At 35.6% G+C, this 22,203-nt stretch overlaps 2 protein-coding genes and 1 pseudogene across 3 annotated transcripts; 2 read left to right on the top strand and 1 right to left on the bottom strand.

Moving 5' to 3' along the window:
- Positions 1–723: 723 nt before the first annotated feature.
- Positions 724–8,708, bottom strand: LOC145641594 (alpha-galactosidase 3-like). 2 transcript variants are annotated; one of them, XM_081692447.1, is made up of 15 exons: positions 8,419–8,708; positions 7,972–8,030; positions 7,064–7,120; positions 6,878–6,912; positions 6,650–6,753; positions 6,466–6,538; positions 5,623–5,681; positions 5,462–5,527; positions 5,280–5,363; positions 4,872–4,936; positions 4,713–4,795; positions 3,737–3,827; positions 3,507–3,565; positions 3,215–3,355; positions 724–1,578 (listed from the first exon to the last, which is right to left on the bottom strand). In XM_081692447.1, exons 1-15 carry the CDS (start codon positions 8,700–8,702, stop codon positions 1,573–1,575), a joined length of 1,266 nt encoding a protein of 421 aa, XP_081548573.1. In that variant the 5' UTR covers positions 8,703–8,708; the 3' UTR covers positions 724–1,572. The 2 variants fall into 2 exon arrangements, with proteins under 2 accessions (XP_081548573.1, XP_081548571.1); XM_081692445.1 differs by lacking the exon at positions 724–1,578 and adding an exon at positions 2,582–2,935 and having other exon boundaries at positions 8,419–8,702.
- Positions 8,709–10,190: 1,482 nt separating this feature from the next.
- LOC145555654 (putative sugar phosphate/phosphate translocator At4g32390 pseudogene) lies at positions 10,191–12,290 on the top strand (annotated as a pseudogene).
- Positions 12,291–19,839: 7,549 nt separating this feature from the next.
- Positions 19,840–21,816, top strand: LOC145642608 (uncharacterized). Its single transcript, XM_081693801.1, has one exon. It carries the CDS (start codon positions 19,840–19,842, stop codon positions 21,814–21,816), a length of 1,977 nt encoding a protein of 658 aa, XP_081549927.1.
- Positions 21,817–22,203: the final 387 nt, after the last annotated feature.

Below are 22,203 nucleotides of genomic sequence, written 5' to 3'. Positions count from 1 at the left end.
TACGCTGCACATAAAGCAGTAGTTATACATAAGCAAGACTATGCAAGATAATACATAGACTCAGCAATTGTTAGGACAATGACAAAAATGAAGGCATACATAGACAAACAACAAAATACAGTTTAGATGCAATTGCAACAACAATAAAGCCACTAATAATATACTTGTATACCAGCTTCTTATCATGATCATCATCGCTCCCATATCGTACTGTAAATACTATTGGAAATTCTGCCATTGAATTCCTAAGCTAGACCCCTATTTTCTAATGAACATACACTCCAAGTTATGAAATGAAGAAACAACACCCCAAAAAAAGGCAAATACAGATCGTGGTGTGCTTACTAACCTATAAAAAGTGTTTCTATTTATACATAGAATTAAGAGTTTGTAACTGTTACACTATTTAACATATTAATACAGGGAATTTAAGGCAGTACTACTGTAATTTATTTTGGCAAAAAAAACTGAAGTATAAGATTCCATATCTCTATGTTTTTTACAACTTCTTAGATTCCTTTCTATTTTTCAACAGGCTAATAATTGGACATCAGAAAACTCCCAAATTGTTATTATAAGTTGATAGCCTTATGCAATATATAACCTTGTGCAATATATCGAATATGTTAGGTAGTATGCTATAAAATATGCTAATTAACAGTTTACTACAATAAATATACAACCACGCAAAACACAAATTACATAATCAAATTCAACGATTCTTTATGAGAAAAGCAAGAGCTTAATTTCAGATAATTACAACCTACTAACATCCTTTACTAATTAAACTGATTCTGGACTTCCCAAAAGCTAACTACGTATCTACATCTAACAATTCAACAAGGATACCTAAACAATGAAAATCATGAAAATACATCAGCATAATCTGATATCAAAAACTAACATCCCAAAAAAATTCCTACCAAGCCTTCACTTCATACCCTAGCAGTAGCGCAATTAAACCCCAAAAACACACTTAACCATGAACAGTATAAAATCAATCAACAATCTTCATACGAAACATTGAAGAATCTTCACTTGTCTCTGGATTTCCTTCTTCATTGTTCCCAAAAGAAGAGTCTCCACCACTGCTGTCATCATCATCCTCTTTATAGCTATCACTACTTGATTCCATTTCTTCATCTAAATCAGCAACACCTTCTTTCTGAGATTCAGTTCTTGAATTAGAATTCAGATCACTTTCAGTACTTTCATCAGTCTCTTCGTCTTCCTCACTATCATCTTCTTCTTCAACGTCCTCTTTTTTCCCCTCTGCACCAACACCCTCCTTGTCTTTTTTGTCCGCTTCATTATTGTCTGAATCAATAATAATAACAGGCCATTCCCCACAGCCATTTTTCTCAACGCCTCGTCTTTTCTTATTACTTGTTTCCCCTCTTTCTTTCTTGTTCTTGTCCTTTTCCTTGTTCAAGCAGTTCTATATGACGGTCCATCTTTATCTTCATTTCAATGGTGTACAAGCGAAAGCTTGCAACATTTTCTTTTTTAGATTTCCGATCATTAGGCCTCCAAATTGGTGGTGAGAAAACCTTGCCGGAAGTTGCAGTGCTGTCAGTGCTACCCATCACCACGAAATTAGAATTGTGATTTCACAGAGAAGGGGAAAAAAAGGAGAAGAAAGACAGAGTGCAGGAAGCAAAACGCCACAGACCACGCAATATAAGGACATGAATTGACCAATCAATGTAACCATGACAGATTCTTCTAATATATGACTGTATGACTTCAGCACTAAAGTCGTTCAAATTCTTACACAATCTATTGTTGTACTTGCATTTTATAACAACACAAAAATAGAAAGTTCCTTTTCGTACATATGATTATATGCACAATGTTCATACACACGTGCGTCAACCGCTTCTACTATCTTTAAATTTACATTCCAATTGGTCACGACACATAGCGGTTTTTTGACCAATTTCCTATACATACTCGATTTTATTACTACTATTAACAAACAATATATTTATTAACTCATATTTTAACAACACCACGAATATCACAGCAAGCAAAACACTCAACGAATATTGCTTATCTTGCCGTCGGGGGGCACGCGCAACGCCCCAACGACTAGTATTTGTAAATATAGTGATTTCTATTCCCACCTAGAAGGTGTGGTTTTAGTTTTACATAGATGTATTCATGTATATGTAAATTTCTTTTAGGTCAAAGTATACATTTGGTGATTTTTTAGTACACCGTGAATAATGGGAGAAGTGGAAATAATTGAGAAGCATGATTTTACTTTTTTGGGTTGTTAATTTTATTTTATTAGAACTAAATTAAATAACTTTTTTTTTTGAAAAAAAAAAAACAAGAATTCAAGACTGTGCTCAGTGGATTACATATTCAATAGGATATGGTGATAAACAAATATCGGCTAGCTTAGTTGATAAAATAAGGGGTGTGTTAACTCATAATCACCTTTTTTTTTTTTTTCTTCTTTTAGAAAACTCACCTTATATCAGCTTCAATTTGTGGGATCTATATCTATATACAACTACAAAAATTCTGTACAATAAGGATTCAATTTACTGAGGAATTGGTAGAACAAATCGTCTAAAAAACAAACGTTATTTATTTCCAAGAAACAAAAGTAGCAAGAAATGTCCAGGTACAAATTTACAACATGCTTTAAATCTGAGTATACACTTTGCACTTTGTAATCCACATTTCACTAACATTTACATCAAAAACAAAATCCAAATGAAACCACTCATCATCCGGAAATGACTCAAGTTCTCTTATTCCTTGTAAAAATGGAAGTTGCTCCAAGTTTGCAACAGAAATGATGTTAAATTTACATGGCAGAGTACGACTCCGACATCTTGGGGGTGAAAATGTACATTGCACAATCATGAGACTCTACAGAAGCACCAAATGACGATACTGCATCACTGGCAACTAAGTTGTGCTGCTACCAACAAATTCATTATATTAGTCTAAGATATCTGCTATCAAAACATTATATTAACAACAATGCACACTAATATCATTATATTAACATGCTCTGTTATGTTTTACTTGCTACTCATGCTTTTTTCCTATTGAATGGATTATAGTGTGGAAAATTTGGACACAATGAATGTTTGAATGTAAGCCGACAAAAGCAAGACACTAGATACCAAAAATTTCATCTTAGAATTGTTGCATATTGGCAAATAGAGTAAAAAGAAAGAAGATGTTCAATTACCTTCCACAAGTCTCTAATGGAGACGCTGATTGACGATTGAAGTCCTAGTACATTCCATTCAGCAGTAATCAAAGCAGCACTTGAACATCTATTCCAAAGAGCAACAGCTAGCCTATTTCCAGACAGAGGACCTGCCCAAACCTGGAATGCCAATATACTGCATATTAAACAACAGTCCAACCCCCCCCCCCCCCCCCCCAGAGACAGTCAAACAAGGCGACTGTGATACGTCACTAGCAAAAACAAAGGTCTATCAAAGACAGGAAATAGGGTTCATATGATAAAGGATTACCTGTTGACAACCATCTTTTCCAGAGGCATGAACCTTTCTTCCCTGGACACCAAGAGGATCTACGAAGACAAAAGATTTATATTCTTAGCATATCAAACAAATGATGGCATCAGGAATTTCAAGTAAAAATAAGCTGAAGTAACTAGTAATTTGTCTCCATCTCCCTTCAGGCCTACAATGTATCTCCTCTAATGCAATTAGAAGATCTAGATTGTATATTTATGGAATACCTTGGTTTACGCCAATCACTTCTGTGTTGCTAAGTATTTTTAGTGTCTCAGCAGTCATGTTTCTTATATCACAGCCAATCAATAGAGGAGCCTGAGAATGCAAGTTAATGAATTCAATATGCATATACATATAAGAAGCAACTTAACATTAATAGTACCTCCAGCTGTGGCAAAAAATAATTTGGAAACCAGATAAATTTATAATTTGATCAAACATTAAATCGGAGAGGTAAACATCTGCTGTTGTTGAGTAGATCAATTCACAAGAAATTGAAAGTGCTAATCATACACATTAGAACACTGTCAAATCACTCAATTGTCAGAAAAAAAAATAACATGGAGAATTAATCAATCATAGAGCTAGAGGTGTAAGAAGTCTGAACTTATCAAGAATGATCAATCAATTCCCACAAAATTTTCAGGACTGTCAAATTTGGTAAGAGTTTCAATCAGGACACTTTCATTTACCTGCCCTAGTCGTGCCTATAACGAGTCTAGTGGAGGTCACTGGTGCACCATGGAAAATCAATACAGTGAATAACAATGGAGTGCCAAAAAAAAAGAATGATTTAAAAATAACCTCCTCTTGATTGTTGTGTATTAGTAGACAGTCATTTCATTATAAGGCCAAGAGTATTACCAGTATTTAATTAGGTGTACCAGTATTCCAGTAAATCAACTGTACAAGTGACTGGGGATGATTTAAAAATTAAAAATATGGTGCGTCTAATAGCTAAAAGATTCATGATCATGCTATGGAAATGACCCATTAAACTGCTTATGCTTCTTGATTGTTGTGTAGTCGTAGAAAGTCATTTCATTTCAGGTCAAGGGTCATTAAGAAAATGTCTTTCTCATCACAGAGGCAAGGCTGCATGATGGGAGTCTCTTAAGAGGTATTGGATAATGTTCACGATGAAGTTTATGTAAAAAAAAATTAAGGAAGATAAGCAAGAATGGTTAAGTTACACATCACCTTCATCAAAGCCCAGATGCTAAAATGTGCACGATATTCATTGTAAGTCATCCCACCATTGCCCACCTCCAACATATCTGGATCTGGTCAGAATGAAAATAAAAAGTAAGTGGCTATTCTACCTGAATAAGAATTTCAGTCTGCAATCTTAACCCTTACCATTCCATCCACCAGGGCCAGCATAGGATGCCCACTTGTCATTCAGATCGGCAATAGTAGTCATGCTTCACAATTTAGGAGAAAAGGCTTGTCAGGTTAAGGGACACTTCTAAAGATTGAAACAAGGAACTCGAGTTCTTCCCAAAGCATACTTATTTAGAGATATTGTATATTTGTATGTGCAACTTTCTTTATGAAAGTCAAGATTTTATACAAATATGGTTCTGAGGATTGAAATAACTGGTTTGTCACTTCATTTGTTTCAGGCCAATCATGTCAAGTTTAAATCATTGAGATGATAGAATAATGGTCAGTGCTGTAATCTGGTATATAAGAATGAAAAGTGCACAATCTGACATGACCACGATTAATGGTTATTATGAAGAGAATGTGGTACGGAGTGCTAACCTTGCCCATGAATCATTTATGTCATCAGTTGTTCTCCAGCTATTCCCTACCTCCCCAGCCCACAAAGCAGGGTCATCAACACCCCTGTGTAAAATCAAAATGAGACCGTGGGATTTTCCTAAGATGTAAATTCTACCATTTACCTTATATTCAACATAAGTCTGTGAAGAAACTTAAATTACCATTCACAAAGTGAATAGAAAATTGGACGCTCGGTTGCATTAAGTGCATCACGCATGGGAGGATATCTGCAATCCACAAAATCACATGTTTTGATTAAGGTGCTTAATAGAAATTTAGGGGAAAAAAAAAAAACTCATAATTTGATTTGATTATTATTGACCTCTTTTTTGGCGGGATACCCAAATTGAAGCAGTTGTCATATTTCAAATAATCAACACCCTGTATGTAGCATCCAAACAAGGAGATACACACAATAAGACTAATTGAACATAAGTATTCTCACAAAGTCACAAACACACACATCAAATCAAAGATAAATTAAATAGTTACAAATACTATATTGTACATTCAAGGAGCACTTATATTTAGATTCACTAAGCTTATACGAACTATTACAATAAGGAAAAATAACCAAATTTGATGTGGTATTACAGTACAGTCAGAGCAGGTAGAAGGATGTAGCAGAGATTAGTTCACTTTCGAAATTCCACCCTTTTTCTTAATAGCCAATGCTACGGCAAGTGACCAAAAGTTGTGCAAAAATGCCAAATAACATGGTTGGAGCTTATAAATTTAGTTTTTCACTTGTTCAACAATGTTAAGGTTTACAAGCTACTTAAAAGCTGTAAGACATCAATTCTTGTTAATACGTAGCACTATTCTGTTGGTTACAATTACAGGACTTCACCAAAATAGGAATTTGGTAGTTATTGTTTTCTTATGTTAGGGACTTCAAGAGGGTGTTGGTGAGAGTAGTTCTTTATTCAAAAAGTGATTTTAGTAAAAAAGACATATATTACTTGGAAACTTTTTCCTCAAGTTTTTATTGCCAGGTCTCCACTGTTTCTATCCTATTTTGCTCCTCAGGGATTGGATCAATCCAAACGAAAAAGTATAACAATATAAACTACTCTTGAAAAATCTGTGAAAGTGCACTAGCCAATAGGAAATGGTTGTCAAAGTGTATATTGAGTTTAGGCATGACTAGATAGTAGATACTGACCCAAGAAGCAAAAATCTGGGCATCATCCTTTTCGTGGAAGATTGATCCTGGACGGACTTGACATGTAAAAGCCCTATAAAATATGAAGAAAAAACATGGATGAACCCATAATGATAAAGCATTGGATTAAGTGACTCTTTAACACATACTCAAGGTTACATATAAATAAATCATAGTATCATACCCAGCATCAGAATAGATACCAAGCTTGAGGCCTTTGTCGTGAACATAATCTGCAAGAGCTTTAATTGCAGAGGGGAAAGTCTTTGGGTCAGGTACTAACTGATCCTGCAGATATCAATAATAAGTTAATAACAAATAAGAGAACAATGACATATTTAAGACATTTCAAAGATCTATAGTTGTACAAGAAATTCAAAGTCAAGAAAATAAAGAGCTGTGAATTGTGAACCTCTAAATTTCGTGTTAATCTGGACCAGCAATCATCTGCCACCAAAGAGTTAAATTAGTAACTGAAAAAGAAATGAATTGAAGACAAAGATAATGCGGCTATGTGAAATCAGAGTGAAATAAATCAAATCATAGTTGCATAGTCATTACATATAATCTATAGTGACAGAAAGGAGTGTATGCTCACCTATATTTACAAAAACATAACCTAAATCAGCCAATCCAGTTGAAACTAGTGCATCAGCTGTCAAAGGGAAAAGGCAAATACCATGTTAGTATGCAGTTAAGCCTCAATAAATTTATAATTATATATACATGATGTAACTATGTAAGGTAAGGCTGACCATCATCAACCAGGAAATCAAGAAATAGTATCGAGTACTTCAAAAGAAAGTTCACAAGACATAATGAACTAGGTATTCTAAGTACGTAGTATATAAAAATCAAAAATTAAGTCTTCTAATTAAGAAAGAGATGCAGTTCAGAGTTCAAACTCAACATACCATCACAGCACCAACCCCTAAATGCTTAAACAACTAGTTTCTCATGTCTCAGTAATTCGAGCTAGTCACACTTAGTAAGGATCGAAAAAGTAGAGATTGCAGGCTAGAATACAGTCCTTTTCTTACTGAATAAAGTTGTACCTCTACTTTGTACTAGGGGAGCTACTCTTCGCATCAAAAATTTCAGAAATAAAGCCAAGGCACCCAAAACATCTAAATACTTTCACAGTTATATGACTCCATTTGATCAGAGAGTAACAAGTTCCATTTTTTTTCCTTCAATTGTGCTATGCATAGGGAGCAACTCAGCAACCAAGGGCACTGACGTTGACATGATTAAATCCCGCCTTGAGTACCACCCCCAAGACTTCAATCACCTAAGCTAGTTGGAAGATTATTAATTCTAATCAAGGGGTTCCAAAATCATATTGAAAATATTATGATCAGTTTGAAGATTATTGGTCAACTGCCAAAAATCAGCATATAATAAGGACCTAAGAATTCCAATATACCCATAAATTAAAGGGAGAACAGTTTAATAAACAGCATTTGACAAACACAGAAACAAATTACAAGTTCAAACAATTTATACCTGTTTCCTTGATGACTGTCTCATTTATATTACAAGCAAAATAGTTCCAACTATTCCACCTGTCCATAATCACATAAAATCATATAATTAATCCTAAATAAATCAACTTAGAATATAAATTATCAATATCAAGCTTGCATTTTAATCATCCAAACCCCAAAATTAGCACTTTGACCAAAATGATTCACACCCAGATAACTTTCAGAACTCCTGATTGCATACAATCATAATGAACCACGCAAACTTAACAACACAAATTAAAAAAGTCTTTAATTTTCAAAAATAAAACACGGGTTATTAGATCATACACTCGAGAACATGACGTGTATCATGCTCTCAATAGAACATATAACCAACCATTCAACAATTGGGTAGTTGGGTACTTAGAATATCAAATTAATAACAGAATAACAAAATAAAATCAAGAAAAGGGGTTTAAAAAAATACCCCATTTGAGGAGTTCGAGCCAAGCCATTAAAGAGCTGAAATTGGCCATACTTAGAAGTATCATACAAACTATAAAATCTTGAATTAAAATACAATTTATTGGAATTGAAATTATCGAGAAGAGGGTGAGGTTTAATAGCTTTTGTGAAAGAAATTGATGAACAAAATAGAAATAAAAACAAGATGATTAATTTAGAAGGAGGTCTACTGGTGAAGATTTTGTGTTCCATTTTAATTTTCTCTCTCTTCCCACGTCTTCTGTTTGTGAATTTTGGATAAACCATAAACGTGAAGGATTTGAAGTACTAATAATACTTAGTATAATCTAGAAATGGATAATTATTGTTTATCTAAGCTTTTAGCTTAATTATGCCCCGCATCTTATCTGTCCTAAGCTTAAGTCTTAACGACCTAACATAACAGACCATGATTTGATTTGAGTTTTTTTGTATTGGGTTGGGTCGATTCACCGGTCTGGCTCGATTTTGATTGGGTCGTTTTCGGGTTACGGCCTAATTGCATATAAGGGCAACTTTGAGTATGTCACTATGTCTTACTTGAGTAAACAAACACCAATATGGCAATATCGTACCAAGTATAATATAAACAACTCATGTAATTACAGTAATACAAACAACATAATGGCTTAATAGGGTAAGTAACATGGATGAGATTTGATTTGATTATCCAAAGATGAATTCTCGACACTATTTATAAAAGGATCCCGAGATGTTAAATTGGTGATTGAAACAATCTCGTACAATTCTTCACTAATTTCAAAATAGTCAAATAATTGAGCTAAACTCATTCTCAGGAGATTAATCACCTATTGATAGGCTTGAGATCACCCCATGGGACGATACACACATTCACTTCAATTTTGGGAAAATTCCCCGAAATTGGTCCGAAAGCATGGATTATAGCCTTTAATTTTTGATAACTTTCGACGTTTTCAAACCCATGAAAGAAAGAGGTCATGGTGCTTCATATAGACTTCATGTCTCCTCAAGAGGTCATTTAATTTGGTGGTTGAAACACTAAGCATATATATCATCATCCCATGAGTTTACAACACCTATCTCGAAATCTTCAAAAACACCTCATTTTGTGTATTATAGACTTTAAATTTGGCATCCATAAAACATATATTTGAGTTGAAAAGATTTTGCATTGAGATGCTTCCCGAACTTTCCAAAGAGCTTAAGTAGGCGTATTTAGTGTGCGAAACCATCTCAATCATGCATTTGGGCATCTCATTTTTGCCTTGGGCCACTCTTTGTTAATATGTCTTAAGATGTCTTCCCTAGCCTTATCTTGCCAATATTGCTTTATCTTGACTTATGTTGTCTTGCCTTTCTTGCTTGGGCCACGAGGCAAGCTAAGACGCTATCTTTAATTGCCAAAAATAGGTGTTTTTTTTAGGATGAAATATTTTTATATATTTTTTATCCTTACGTCTGTGTCTTCTGACATGCGTTGAGAGTTTTATTATACGAGTAGATAAATTTAGTATTAGTATGTGGCACCATACTTAATAATATAGTAACATACATAAAAAAAATCTCTTTACAACAACTTAAAAATAAAAGTTGGCCATTCTTTGATAACGATAGTATTCATGCGAGCAACTTTCTACTAGATCTAGATCTCACCCCAAACAAATCAACGATAAACCCTAAAATCAGCACAAAACTATAAAAATAGAAATCTCTCCATTAATGGAATAGACAAACCTTAATGTCTAATGTCTATATATTATTCTTTCCCTCTCGAAATTGAAGAAACTTAACCACCGACTATTCCTACTCTACTCTTCTTCACCCTTCTTTCCCTTTCATTTTCTTTCTCCTTTCTCTCTTTCCTACCTGTCCTTCTATCAATTTGACACCCACCTCTTTCACCTCTTAAATCCCCATTCAACTTTTTCCCATTTTTTTTTTTCTATCTCACTTCACTCAATAATTATAGAAATCTCAAAAACCCCAAATACCCACCTTCTAAATCCCTCAAAAATCTAAAAAAAGTTCCTAAATTCATAATATTTCCATTTATTTCTTCCTCATTTCACTCCAAAATCATACATTTCACAAAACCCACCTTCTAAATCCCTCTAAAAATCTTAAGTAGTTCCAAAGTTTTCTCATTTCACTCATATAAATCTCAAAAAACCCACCTCATAAATCCCTCCAAAAATCTCATTTAGTTCCTAAATTTTCTTAATTCACTCATATAAATCTCAAAAAACCCACAAAAACCCATCTTCTAAAATCCCTCAAAAATTAGTACAAAAAAACAATGAGTTCTAAAATGGTAGCTTCAACACCTTCATTAAGTGAAGGAATCATCAAGAAAATCATCTTAACTTACACATACATATCAATATGGTTGTTTTTTTCATTTAGTGTAATAATCTACAACAAATACATCTTAGACAAAAAGCTCTACAATTGGCCATACCCAATTACACTAACAATGATTCACATGTCATTCTCTTCAATCTTATCATTCCTTCTTGTTCGTGTGTTTCATGTTGTTGAATCTCCACTTCAAATGACGAAATCAATGTATATTTCATCAATTGTACCAATTGGAGTACTCTTTGCTCTGTCTCTTTGGCTATCAAATTCAGCCTACATTTACCTCTCAGTTTCATTTATCCAAATGCTGAAGGCTTTGATGCCTGTAATCGTGTACTCGATTGGAGTTATCTTGAAGAAAGATAGCTTCAAGACGAACACAATGGCTAACATGATATCAATTTCAATTGGGGTTGGGATTGCCGCCTATGGTGAGGCGAAATTCGATGTTTATGGAGTGATTCTGCAATTGGGTGCGTTGATCTTTGAGGCAACAAGATTGGTTTTGATCCAAATCTTGTTAACTTCAAAGGGTATTCAACTAAACCCAATTACTAGTTTATACTATATTGCACCTTGTTGCTTGATTTTCCTGACTATTCCTTGGCTATTCGTCGAATACCCGGTTTTAAGGGCGCAAACTAAAGGATTTGAGTTCGATTTCGTGATCTTCGGCTCAAATTCTTTGATTGCATTTGGGTTGAACTTGGCTGTTTTTCTTCTAGTTGGGAAGACTTCGGCATTGACTATGAATGTTGCTGGTGTTGTTAAGGATTGGTTGTTGATTGCGTTTTCGTGGTCTGTGATTAAAGATACAGTTACTCCGATTAATTTGTTGGGTTATTTGTTGGCGTTTTTGGGTGTTGTTTATTATAATCGAGTTAAATTTCAGAGTTTGAAGGCTTCTGAGGGTCAAGCTCATCAAAAGAAAGATAATGTTGTGGATTATGCTAAGATTAATGATGATGAAGAGAGTGTTAAGAAGTTGTTGGATGATAGAGATAGTAATGGTGCTAAGAAAGATGATTCTTAGCACTAAATGAATGATTATAACTCGATTTTGGATCGATTTATGGGTGTTTGGGTCGTGTTTATGTTTGGTTTTAGCTCGAGTTTGGATTGTTATATTGTATGCGAGTACAATGCAGGATGATTGCATAACATGACTAGAGGATCAAATTAGCTTGTACTTGTACAGGTTGATCGATTTGTGTTGGTGCCAAATTCAAAGTTCGTTGTGTTGTCATGTCGGGTTAGAGATTTAAAACTCTAAAGCTTGGTGTTTTACGGTTAAATCTATCTACATGTACAATGGAGTATATTGGTTATTTGGTATTAGTCTATTAGATGGTTCAAATCTTAAAGCACATTGCAATGTCATTGCAAAATATTTCCATTAATGCTGAGCTCTTTTTTCTTTCATTTAATGTATTAGTTAAACTTTTCAATGAATTGATGGTATAATAGTAAAATAAAAACGAACTCTTCAATGATTTATTGATTTTTGTTTTTCTTTCCAAGTTATTACCAATATTTGCTAGTTTGCTACTCTATTGTTAATGACTTATAGTCAATTACTAATGTACTACAATGGAATAGATAACATTATTCAAGAATTTAGTAATTTTTTTATATAATTATATGACCCTTTTTTTTTCTTTGAAACCTAATTATACGACCTTAAGTAAACTAAAATGATTGTTTATTTTAAAATTAGTGTAATTTTCTATGTCAAAAACAAAGTATTACTCCGTGCTATTTGAAGAAGAATTGTTGAAATGGTAGGACCAAATAATTTAGGCAAATAATTGCATATCAATCTCCCCAACTGTACAAATTTGTTAATTGACACTGATTTTGGTGTTTTACTTGCTCCTTGAAAAGTGTGAACTCATGTCTGACTGTTACACATGCAAGATCTACACAGTTAAAACTTAAAGTTAAATTTAGAATTTTCTTTTTTAAGGAAACAAATTATCCCAACTTTTTTTTTTTTTTTTTTTTTGACATAAATCCCAACTTTTGTATGCTAAACCAAAATATTTTCAACTACACTATACTGAGTACTATTTTTTTTGTTATGTCCAATATGGAACAAATAAAAATGATTATGAAACATATCATTTACTAGTACTACCATTGAGCCTACGAGATTAAGCCAAAATTGAAACGCACCATCTTATACAAGATCATGACTTTATCGAAAATGTTCTCCTAAAACAAATAATGGATGATATTTATGAGCTGAATAGAAAGTTTGATCTATAACTTAAAAGCCTATCAAACTCTATAATTTTTTTGGTATAAAGAGAATTAAAAGAGCACTGGTGTAGACGAAATATGATCTCAAGTATTGAATACCACCTTAAATTTTGAACCAACTAAACTAGTTAACAATTTAACATTCACATTTAAGCTCTTAAAATACAATGTTACATGTCTAAGGGCCTGCTCACATTTACTTATTTTCAGTTCAGTTCAGTTCAGTTCAGCTCCAATTAGTTCAGTTCAATTCAGTTCAGCTCCAATCAATTCAATTCAGTTCAGTTCAGTTCAGTTCCAATCAGTTCAGTTTAGTTCAGTTCAGCTCCTAATTTCCCTCTCTAATAAAATATTCATTTCAGCTCAATTCAGTTCAGTTTAGTTCAATTCAGTTCCAATCAGTTCAGTTCAGTTCAGCTCCAATCAGTTCAGTTCAGTTCAGCTCCAATCAGTTTAGTTCAGTTCAGTTCAGCTCAGTTCAGTAAATGTGAACAGGCCCTAAGACATTCTTGCAACTAAGGAATACTTGTATTATTTTTTCTAATACTTTGAATTTTTTTATACTACTACTATACGTTAAGTTTCTAGTTGCAAAGCATATAATTGCTTTTCATAAAGAGTTGCTAAAATTTGCATGGAAGCATGTGATTTTCTAACTAATTAAATAATTCCCTTTATAGAAAGTTAAAAGTAGGTTGATTGGATCTCTCTTTTTACTCTTAATCCTGACTGGGAGTATGTATTATTGTAGATTATTGCACATTTAGTCCGTATTTGGTGCATATTTTTTCTTGGTTAGGTGAAACTATTTGTCTTTTTTTGCATTGTCTCAGATATTTTATCATGTGACGTTCAAGTAAATTATAAAAAGTACAATATTCCAGCACACTCAAACTACTACAAATCCAGAGTTTTATAGTTTCCTTTTATAGTCAATTATCAAATTAATTATAGAATTCCCTCAATTATTTTATAGAAACTATTTACTAGTGGGCTGGCCTTATCCATGTGTGCATAGAAATTGCTTTGGAGACTAGGCATGCATTGGACTTTAGCATTTCTAGAGATGGCATAGTGGTCTTAAAGTAGCCCATTAAGAGGCCTAATACATACTCAGAATCGTGCATTTCTAGAGATGACTTAGGACCTGTTCTGAAGAACTGAACTGAGCTAAAATGAACTGAATTGAACAAAATTTATTGGAGCTGAACTGAACTGAATATTTTATGAGAGAAGGATTTAAGAACTGAACATAACTGAAATTAACCTGAACATAACAGGCCCTTAGTGGTCTTAAATTAGTGGTATCCAAACAATGTGTATTGAGCCATTGATAGATGTACATACTCATCATTAGACATGGAGTGTAAAAAAGAAATGGTCGAAGTAGTAGATTATAGAAAAAGCACAACATGATACATCAAATCTAACCTGACTAAATTTGCCCTAATTAAAAAATTGATCTGATCTAAATTTTGACTTTGCATGCTACAATGATTTAACGTGGCTCAAACCCGAACTACACTCGACCCAACCATACATGACCAATGACCCGAATTGACACTTCTTCCATCTAGTAGTTTTTTCTTCTAGATAAATCAATGAATTATTGCTTCAAAATGATTAAATAACTTTGATGATATAATTATGTAAATGCCAATGTAAATTCAAAGAGTAGTGCTCCACTAAACATATATAGATTGTATCATTGGACATCATGATTTTGTTTCTCCAGTAAAGTTTGAGAAAGTTACGGGCAGAAGAATTGAATAAACAAGTTTTGCAATAAATTTAAAATATGTGGTTCAATATTGCTAAAAAAGAATACTTCCTGTTTGGGTCCAATTTACTCCAATTGGGCCAGTCCATAAATGATTTAAATATGAGCCCAAGCTCAAGGTTCAACTCAATGATACAAGGAACGAAATTCGATACGAAACGCGGGACGGAAACGGAAACGGGAAACACTACATTGAGTGAATCGGGAACGTTGGGTGTAGTTTAATATATATATATATATATATATATATATATATATATATATATAATAATAATAATAATAATAATAATAATAATAATAATAATAATAATAATCTGAAAAAAAAAACTAAAAATTAATTTGAAATTAAAACATTGATTTTCATTTCATCCAAAAAACATTCATATTTCCCGTAAAAAAATAGTTAAAACATTAATCACTTGCAAGTTGTCCTTTTCAGTTTTCAAGACTTCAAGTTCCCAATAAGCTAGTGTAATGAGTAGGAGACTTAGAGACTAATGACATTAGTAAGTTTAGCATAAAAAAATGACATAGTAAAAACTCAGTAAACTAAAAAAAGGTGTAAATAATAACTTTATATGAATATATATTCCTATTTCCTATATTGAGGGCCCAATATAGTAAGAAGTTCAAAAAGAAGTTTTGTCTCATGCATAATGCCCTCTCAACTTTTTCTTTTTCACTTTATCATCTTCAACAGCTGTATCATCTTCAACCTCGCGAACTCGCCATTATCAAACACTGTAAACCTTCAATTTTTGCCACTATTGACTCAGAAATTCGACCTTGCTAAAGAAGAATTAAAAAGGGAACGCTTCGACTACGAACTGAGTCGCGAACCCTAGCGATTTGGGTCGCGTTCGTTCCGCGATTCGGTACGAACGACTCAGATCGCGATTCGCCTCAACGTCTCGCGTTCCCTGTATCACTGGTTCAACTCTCCAATCCATGCCAAGTCAAGTCAAATAGTCCAGTCAACGTGGCAAGCCCACTTGGCTCGTGGCCCATCTCTCCTATTGTTTTTTGGTGTTTAGAGAGCCACAAGGGCGGGGGTGAGAATCGATCTGATCTCCTGGAATCAGGAGGGAAGCTCTAACTACTTGAGCTATCCCTCACTCTCTCTATTGTGCAAAGGTATAAAAGCCATTAATCTCCTCTCTCTACATTCATTCACTAAGAACCTCAAGCAATTAATACTATTGCATAGCTTTCTCTCTCTAAACACTATACTAACTTTGGCATCGGAGGGGCCTTCCTCGGCACAACCCCCGAGACCAGTTTACGTGTGTTTGCTATGCAGGAAGCCCTCGGCCCAGTCATAACTTGGACCGAGTTCAGTCTTCAGCCCACCAGAAAGGACCAATCCGAAGGTCCCATTGTATTCCGAAACACTCTCCGTTCTTTTTTTATTGCACCATGAGTGATTTCACTTATGTCAATGGATTACTTTGCCTAATAATATCTTTAATTATATTTTAGTAATAATTATAAATTTTGATATTTGAAAGGTAGATTTTAAGATGAATCCAACTAGATCCCAAATAACTATGTTTTTCCTTATGGATAAATCACAAATGAAAAAGTTTTTATGGTGCAATAAAAGAAAAATGGAGGAAATAAAAAAATTTAATCATTCCTTAGCTTGTCTTGCATCATTTTCCACTTGATAGTTTTGTTTAGTTATACCATTCCAAAAAAATAGGATGCCTTAAAGGACAGTACAATTCCTAAGAATCAAGGGAAGGATAGAGAAATTCCCAAACCCGAGATCAGTTTGGAGACTAGGGATGCATTGGACTTTAGGCATTTCTAGAGATGGCTTTGTGGACTTAAATTAGCCCATTAAGAGGGCTAAAATGGGGTCCATTTTGGTACCCAAACAATGTGTATTGAGTCATTGCTAGACAATACATAGTCAGAATCATATGCGAGTGTAAAAAAAAATGGTCGAGGTAGTAGTAGTATAGATTATAGACAAAGCACAACATGATAAATCAATGAATTATTGCTTCTAATTGATTAGATACTTTTGATGATGTAATTATGTAAATGTCAATGCAAATTCAAAGATAGTGCTCCACTAAAATATATAAATTGTATCATTGGACCTCATGCTTTTGTTTCTCCAATAAATTGTATTGCAAGTGTGCACACAGTCTTAGGAAAATTATATGTACTATTATAGTTTGAGAAAGTTTTCGTAATACCCCTAATATTTTAGTATTATATCTATATATTTTACAAAGAAAACTCTGGCTTAATTTTTACTTTCTCTCAAATTTACAAGTAAGTTTTTTTTTTTTATAATTTTAGGGACGAAGCTTGTTTTAAACAAGGTAGATTGTAATACCTGAATATTTTATGATTAATATTATATAGATTCATATAATAAAATAAGTAATTTGTAATTATTATTAACTTTCCTAGTCTACATAGTTTGACTTTTATACTTTGGAAAATATAAAACCTTTATATATATATCTTATAGGACTCTTGTTGTTTACGAAACTATAAATACTCCAATTCCCTAATTAATTTCAGCTTTGCCTCCACTCCAATTGATCTATTGGAAGTGGTTTAATACATGCTGTTATTTGGGCACAATAGATTGGAGCTGGCATATTCACTTCACCTTAAAAAAAATGTTCAATAAAAATAATTTCAATTAAGTAAAATAAGTTTATAAATAAAATAATTTCATTTCAGTAAAAATCAATAACTTTAAAGAAGAAATATATATAACTTAAATCAGTAAAATTAAGAATGGGATTGATTTCACGAACAAATAGAGAATATCGCAGTGCATTATCTTCATTATTTTAGAGAGTAAAAGATAGGTATTTATAGAAATCTTTAAACTTGAAAGTTAGAATACTAAAAAAAAAAAAAAAAAAAAAAAGAAACAGTAAGTGCAAGTATTCAATGTATAAAAATACTTTCCATTATAAACTTATCAGGGAAAATCTTAACAATATTGATCCCAACCCGTTGACCCTGTGTAATACCTTTTTTATAATATTTTTTTATATATAGATTATATATTCTATTTATAAATTAAAACGATTCATTTTATTTAAATGAATTAATTATTTAATTATAAAACAAGTGCTCATAAATTGATATGAGCAATTAATTGACGCAATAAAGTACTTCAAATAGAGTTGACTTGATTTAAAACATTGGACTAACCTGTTGGGAATAAAGAGGATTTTAAAGGCCCAACAAACTAACCCCAAGTTCTTGAAAGGGATTAGGATTAGTATTAACAACTTTGTAGATATTGATTATAAGCATAGCAAAACATGATATATCCGTCCTAACTCGGCTAAATTCGGCCTAATTTAAAAAATGATCTAGATTTTGACTTGCATGTGGACAATGATTTAACGACTCGACCCAATCAAACCCGATCATACCTAACCAATGGCTCGAATTAACACTTCTTCCATCTGGTAGATTTTTCTTCTAGGTAAATCAATGAACTATTGTTTCAAAATGATTAGTTAACTATGATGATGTAATTATACAAATGCCAATGTAAATTTAAAGAGTAATGCTTCACTAAACATATATAAAATGTATCAGTGGACATCATGCTTTTGTTTGTCCAATAAAGTTTGAGAAAGCTACTGCTAGAGATATGATGCAAAAAAAAAAAAAAAAAAAAAAAAAAAAAAAAAAAAAAAAAAATAAATCTAATCATTGCTTGCATCATCAGAAACAAGGATAAAGAAATCCCCAACTCCCAAGATCAGTTAGTTCCTACTGACTACACCAAATAGTAATTGATGACTAATTGATTATGATTCTAAGGTGTTTGGGCCTAGTCCATTGTCCTAAGCCCAGTGACCTGGAATTACGAAAATTCTTCTCCATGATCCAGCCCATTATTAGTCAGAGCAAAGTACGGATTTACCCCTAATCTGTCCAATTAAGTACAACTTCTGCCACTTGAAAGTACATCTATGAATAGCTCTCCAATCATTGATGATGGTAACTTTTTTCTAATTCTCTAACCTTCTCTCTCTACTTTCTCTCTAAAGTAATCTTTCTCTCTCTACTTTCTCTCACTAGAAAGTACGTACGCTGACTTAAGCATCGGAGGGGCTTTCCCGGGTCACACCCCCGGGGCAGTTAACCTTCTTTCTCTTTTGCAGGCCTAGCTCTCGGACAGCAAGACATAGCTGAGGGAAATTCGGACATTCATTGGACATAGTTCTAGGACATCTTGATTACCCTTACTACCCTAAGACTCCCAGGAGCATTCTGTTTCCGGAAACAGGTGGAGCCGTCTGTGGGGACAACAAGCAAAAAGTCATGGTGAACACTAGGCGTCCCTGCAACTCTCATCAAGATGCCATTAGGCAAGCTCCAATTCTCTCGGCTAGGAACCCTCACATAGTCGAGGAGATTTTACCTAGGACTCATAGTGAGCCTGAGAGAGAAGTGAACAGCCCCCAGGTGGTCACTCGCCGAGACTTGGACCAGCTGGCAGCCCAAATCAACAGAAACTTGGAGGAAAGCCTCAGGGCACTTATAAACCAAGGGGTGGGGCAAGGCAGGCAGAGGAGCGCTCCGCAGCCTAATCCTCCGCCTCACGTGTCCCATCTCCATCAAGCCTCCTCTCGGCCTCAGCATCAGACACCTCGCCGCTCTCAGCCCAATCAGTCCCATGACCCCCAGCGGGAGACAAGGCAGCTAAGCAGGCCAAGAGATGTTAGATAGATCATCAATGAACGAAGGCTGAAGGATGGCACTCTAGATGCCCGAGAGATAATCAACTCCAAGAGAGAGAACTCTAGGGAAGATGACAACTCCCCCCAGAGAGGTCGAACTAGAGTTCACTCTCGGCATGGGTCAACAAGGTACCGAGATAGCATGATTCACTCAGCTACCTCCAGACCAAGAAGAGGAACCGATCAGCCCGCTCGTTCAGTAAGTAAAATCCCCGAGCGTTCTTCCTCCCCCAGGCCACGGAGGCTTGGGATTGTCAAGAACATCACCCCCTTCAGCCAGGAGATAATGAATACCCCTACTCCTCCCAAGGTCAAGATCCCTACATTGGACCCTTATGATGGAAAGACAGACCCGACGGACCATCTGAACGCTTACAAAGCACAAATGGGAGTCCAAACCAGGTGTGAGGCCTCATGGTGTAGGTTCTTCCCTACTACTCTCAAGGGCATAGCTCAAACATGGTTCAACAACCTTACCCCCGGGAGCATAAGAACGTTTGACATGTTAGCCACTCAGTTCAAAAAGCACTTCATCGCTGGGAGTAGACAAACAAAGACTAGCGTTCATTTGATGACAGTGAAGCAAGGGGAGAATGAAAGTCTTAAGGACTACATCAAGAGGTTTAACACCGAGTCTCAGCTCATCCCTGACCTCCAAGACAATGTCGCTTTCACAGCCCTTCTCTTCGGGCTCAAGTCTAACAAGCTGAAGTTTGAACTTGTCCATGACAAGGTGAGCACCTTCTCTGAAGCCATGGAGAGAGATGAAAGGATCATTGAAGCTAGTGAGGTGTGCAAGGCACCCGTAGCAAACAACAAGGGGAAGAGGAAGCAAGAAGATAATTACCATGACAACAGGAATAGAAGGCCGAGGAGGGCTGAGAGTGATGATGAAGGACTCAAGTACAATGCTGACAGGCGTGAGATCTACTTGGACATAAAGCAAAAGGCTATTCTTCCTAAGCCTAACCCCATGAACACGCCGATAGAACAGAGGAACAAGAAGCTTTGGTGTGAATACCACAAGGAGTGCGGTCATACCACCCGGAACTGCAGAGAGCTTAAAAGAGCCCTTGACAAGCTAGCTGAAGAGGGAAATCTTAACAGATATCTCAAGTCCCCCCCGAAGGATAAGCAAAGCAAGGCCGCCAAGGAAGTGCAAGAATCCCATAGCCCAGCTGACACTAACCTGAGCATCAATGTCATAGCCGGAGGGTTTGCCTCCGGGGGTTTGTCTAACAGGGCACGCAAAAGCCACTTGCGGTCGCTCGAAGAGCCCATCTATGATATCGGCACTCCCTCATCTGCCCCGAAGGACCCCCTCATGGTATTCGGGGATGACAAAGGAAAAAAGATCCAAAGGCCTCATGATGACCCCTTAGTGATTCATATGAAGGTGGCCAACGCTAAGGTGAAGAAGATCTTAGTAGATAGTGGAAGTTCAGCAGATATCATCACATGGAAATGCATCGAGCAAATGCGTTTTGGAAGAGGTGATCTTACACCCCTGGAGAAACCCTTAGTGGGATTTGGGGGGCATCATGTATACCCCTTAGGAACGATCAAGCTTCCTATTCGTTTGGGGGAAAAGAACAAAGGGAGAAGCTTGGTTCACACGTTCTTGGTTGTGGATACCCCTCTGCCATACAACATGATCCTTGGCCGACCACTTCTCAATAGGGTTAAGGCTGCCATCTCAACCTATCACTTACTCCTCCAATTCGAGACTGATGATGGATCAGTGGGCAAGATATTTGGAGATCAGTTTGAGGGAAGAAAATGCTATGTAGATAGCTTGAAGTCACCTGATAGCTCCGTCAATCAGGAGGACAAGGGGGCCAAGAGGAAAGCCATGGAAATTGATGAACCTCAGCACCCGGTCATGAGCATTTACATGGCTGAGAATCCAAAGCAATACGGTAGGCCTAGGCCTATTGAAGAAGATGAAAGCATACCCTTAGGGAATGATCCCGCTCGGACCGTAAGGGTGGGAAAGAACTTGGACCCCCAGCTCAAGGAAGAAATCATTCAAGTACTTAGAGAGTACAAAGACATCTTCGCTTTTACAGCAGATGAAATTCCGGGCATAGACCCCGAAGTAATGACTCATGAGCTGAACATCAAGGAGGGATACAAGCCCGTCAAGCAAAAACTCCGACATGCTGGGCCGGAGAGAAACAAAGCTGCAGCCGCTGAGGTTAAAAAGCTCTCGAAGCGGGTTTCATTCGAGAATGCCAATACACCGAGTGGTTATCCAATGTAGTGCTGGTTAGGAAGCCCAACGGTTCTTGGCGCATGTGTGTGGATTTTACAGATTTAAACAAGGCATGCTCGAAAGATGATCACCCTCTCCCTAAGATTGATAGGTTGGTGGATTCGACCGCTGGTCACGCCCTCCTAAGCTTCATGGATGCCAATGCTGGGTATCATCAGATCCCCATGTCTGAGAAGGATCAAGCCCACACAGCCTTTATCACTAGCCAAGGGGTGTATTGCTATAATGTGATGCCCTTCGGCCTGAAAAATGCCGGGGCTACCTACCAGCGTCTGATGAACAAAATATTTGAAGGGCAACTAGGTCGGAATGTTGAGGCCTATGTTGATGACATGATAGTAAAAAGCAAGGAAAGTCCGGACCACATAGCTGATC

The sequence above is a fragment of the Chenopodium album genome, chromosome 8, assembly GCF_948465745.1.
Source record: "Chenopodium album chromosome 8, dcCheAlbu1.1, whole genome shotgun sequence".
Classification (NCBI taxonomy): domain Eukaryota; kingdom Viridiplantae; phylum Streptophyta; class Magnoliopsida; order Caryophyllales; family Amaranthaceae; genus Chenopodium; species Chenopodium album.
Note: the sequence above shows the minus strand (reverse complement) of the source record. Positions and strands in the feature narration are given on the sequence as shown.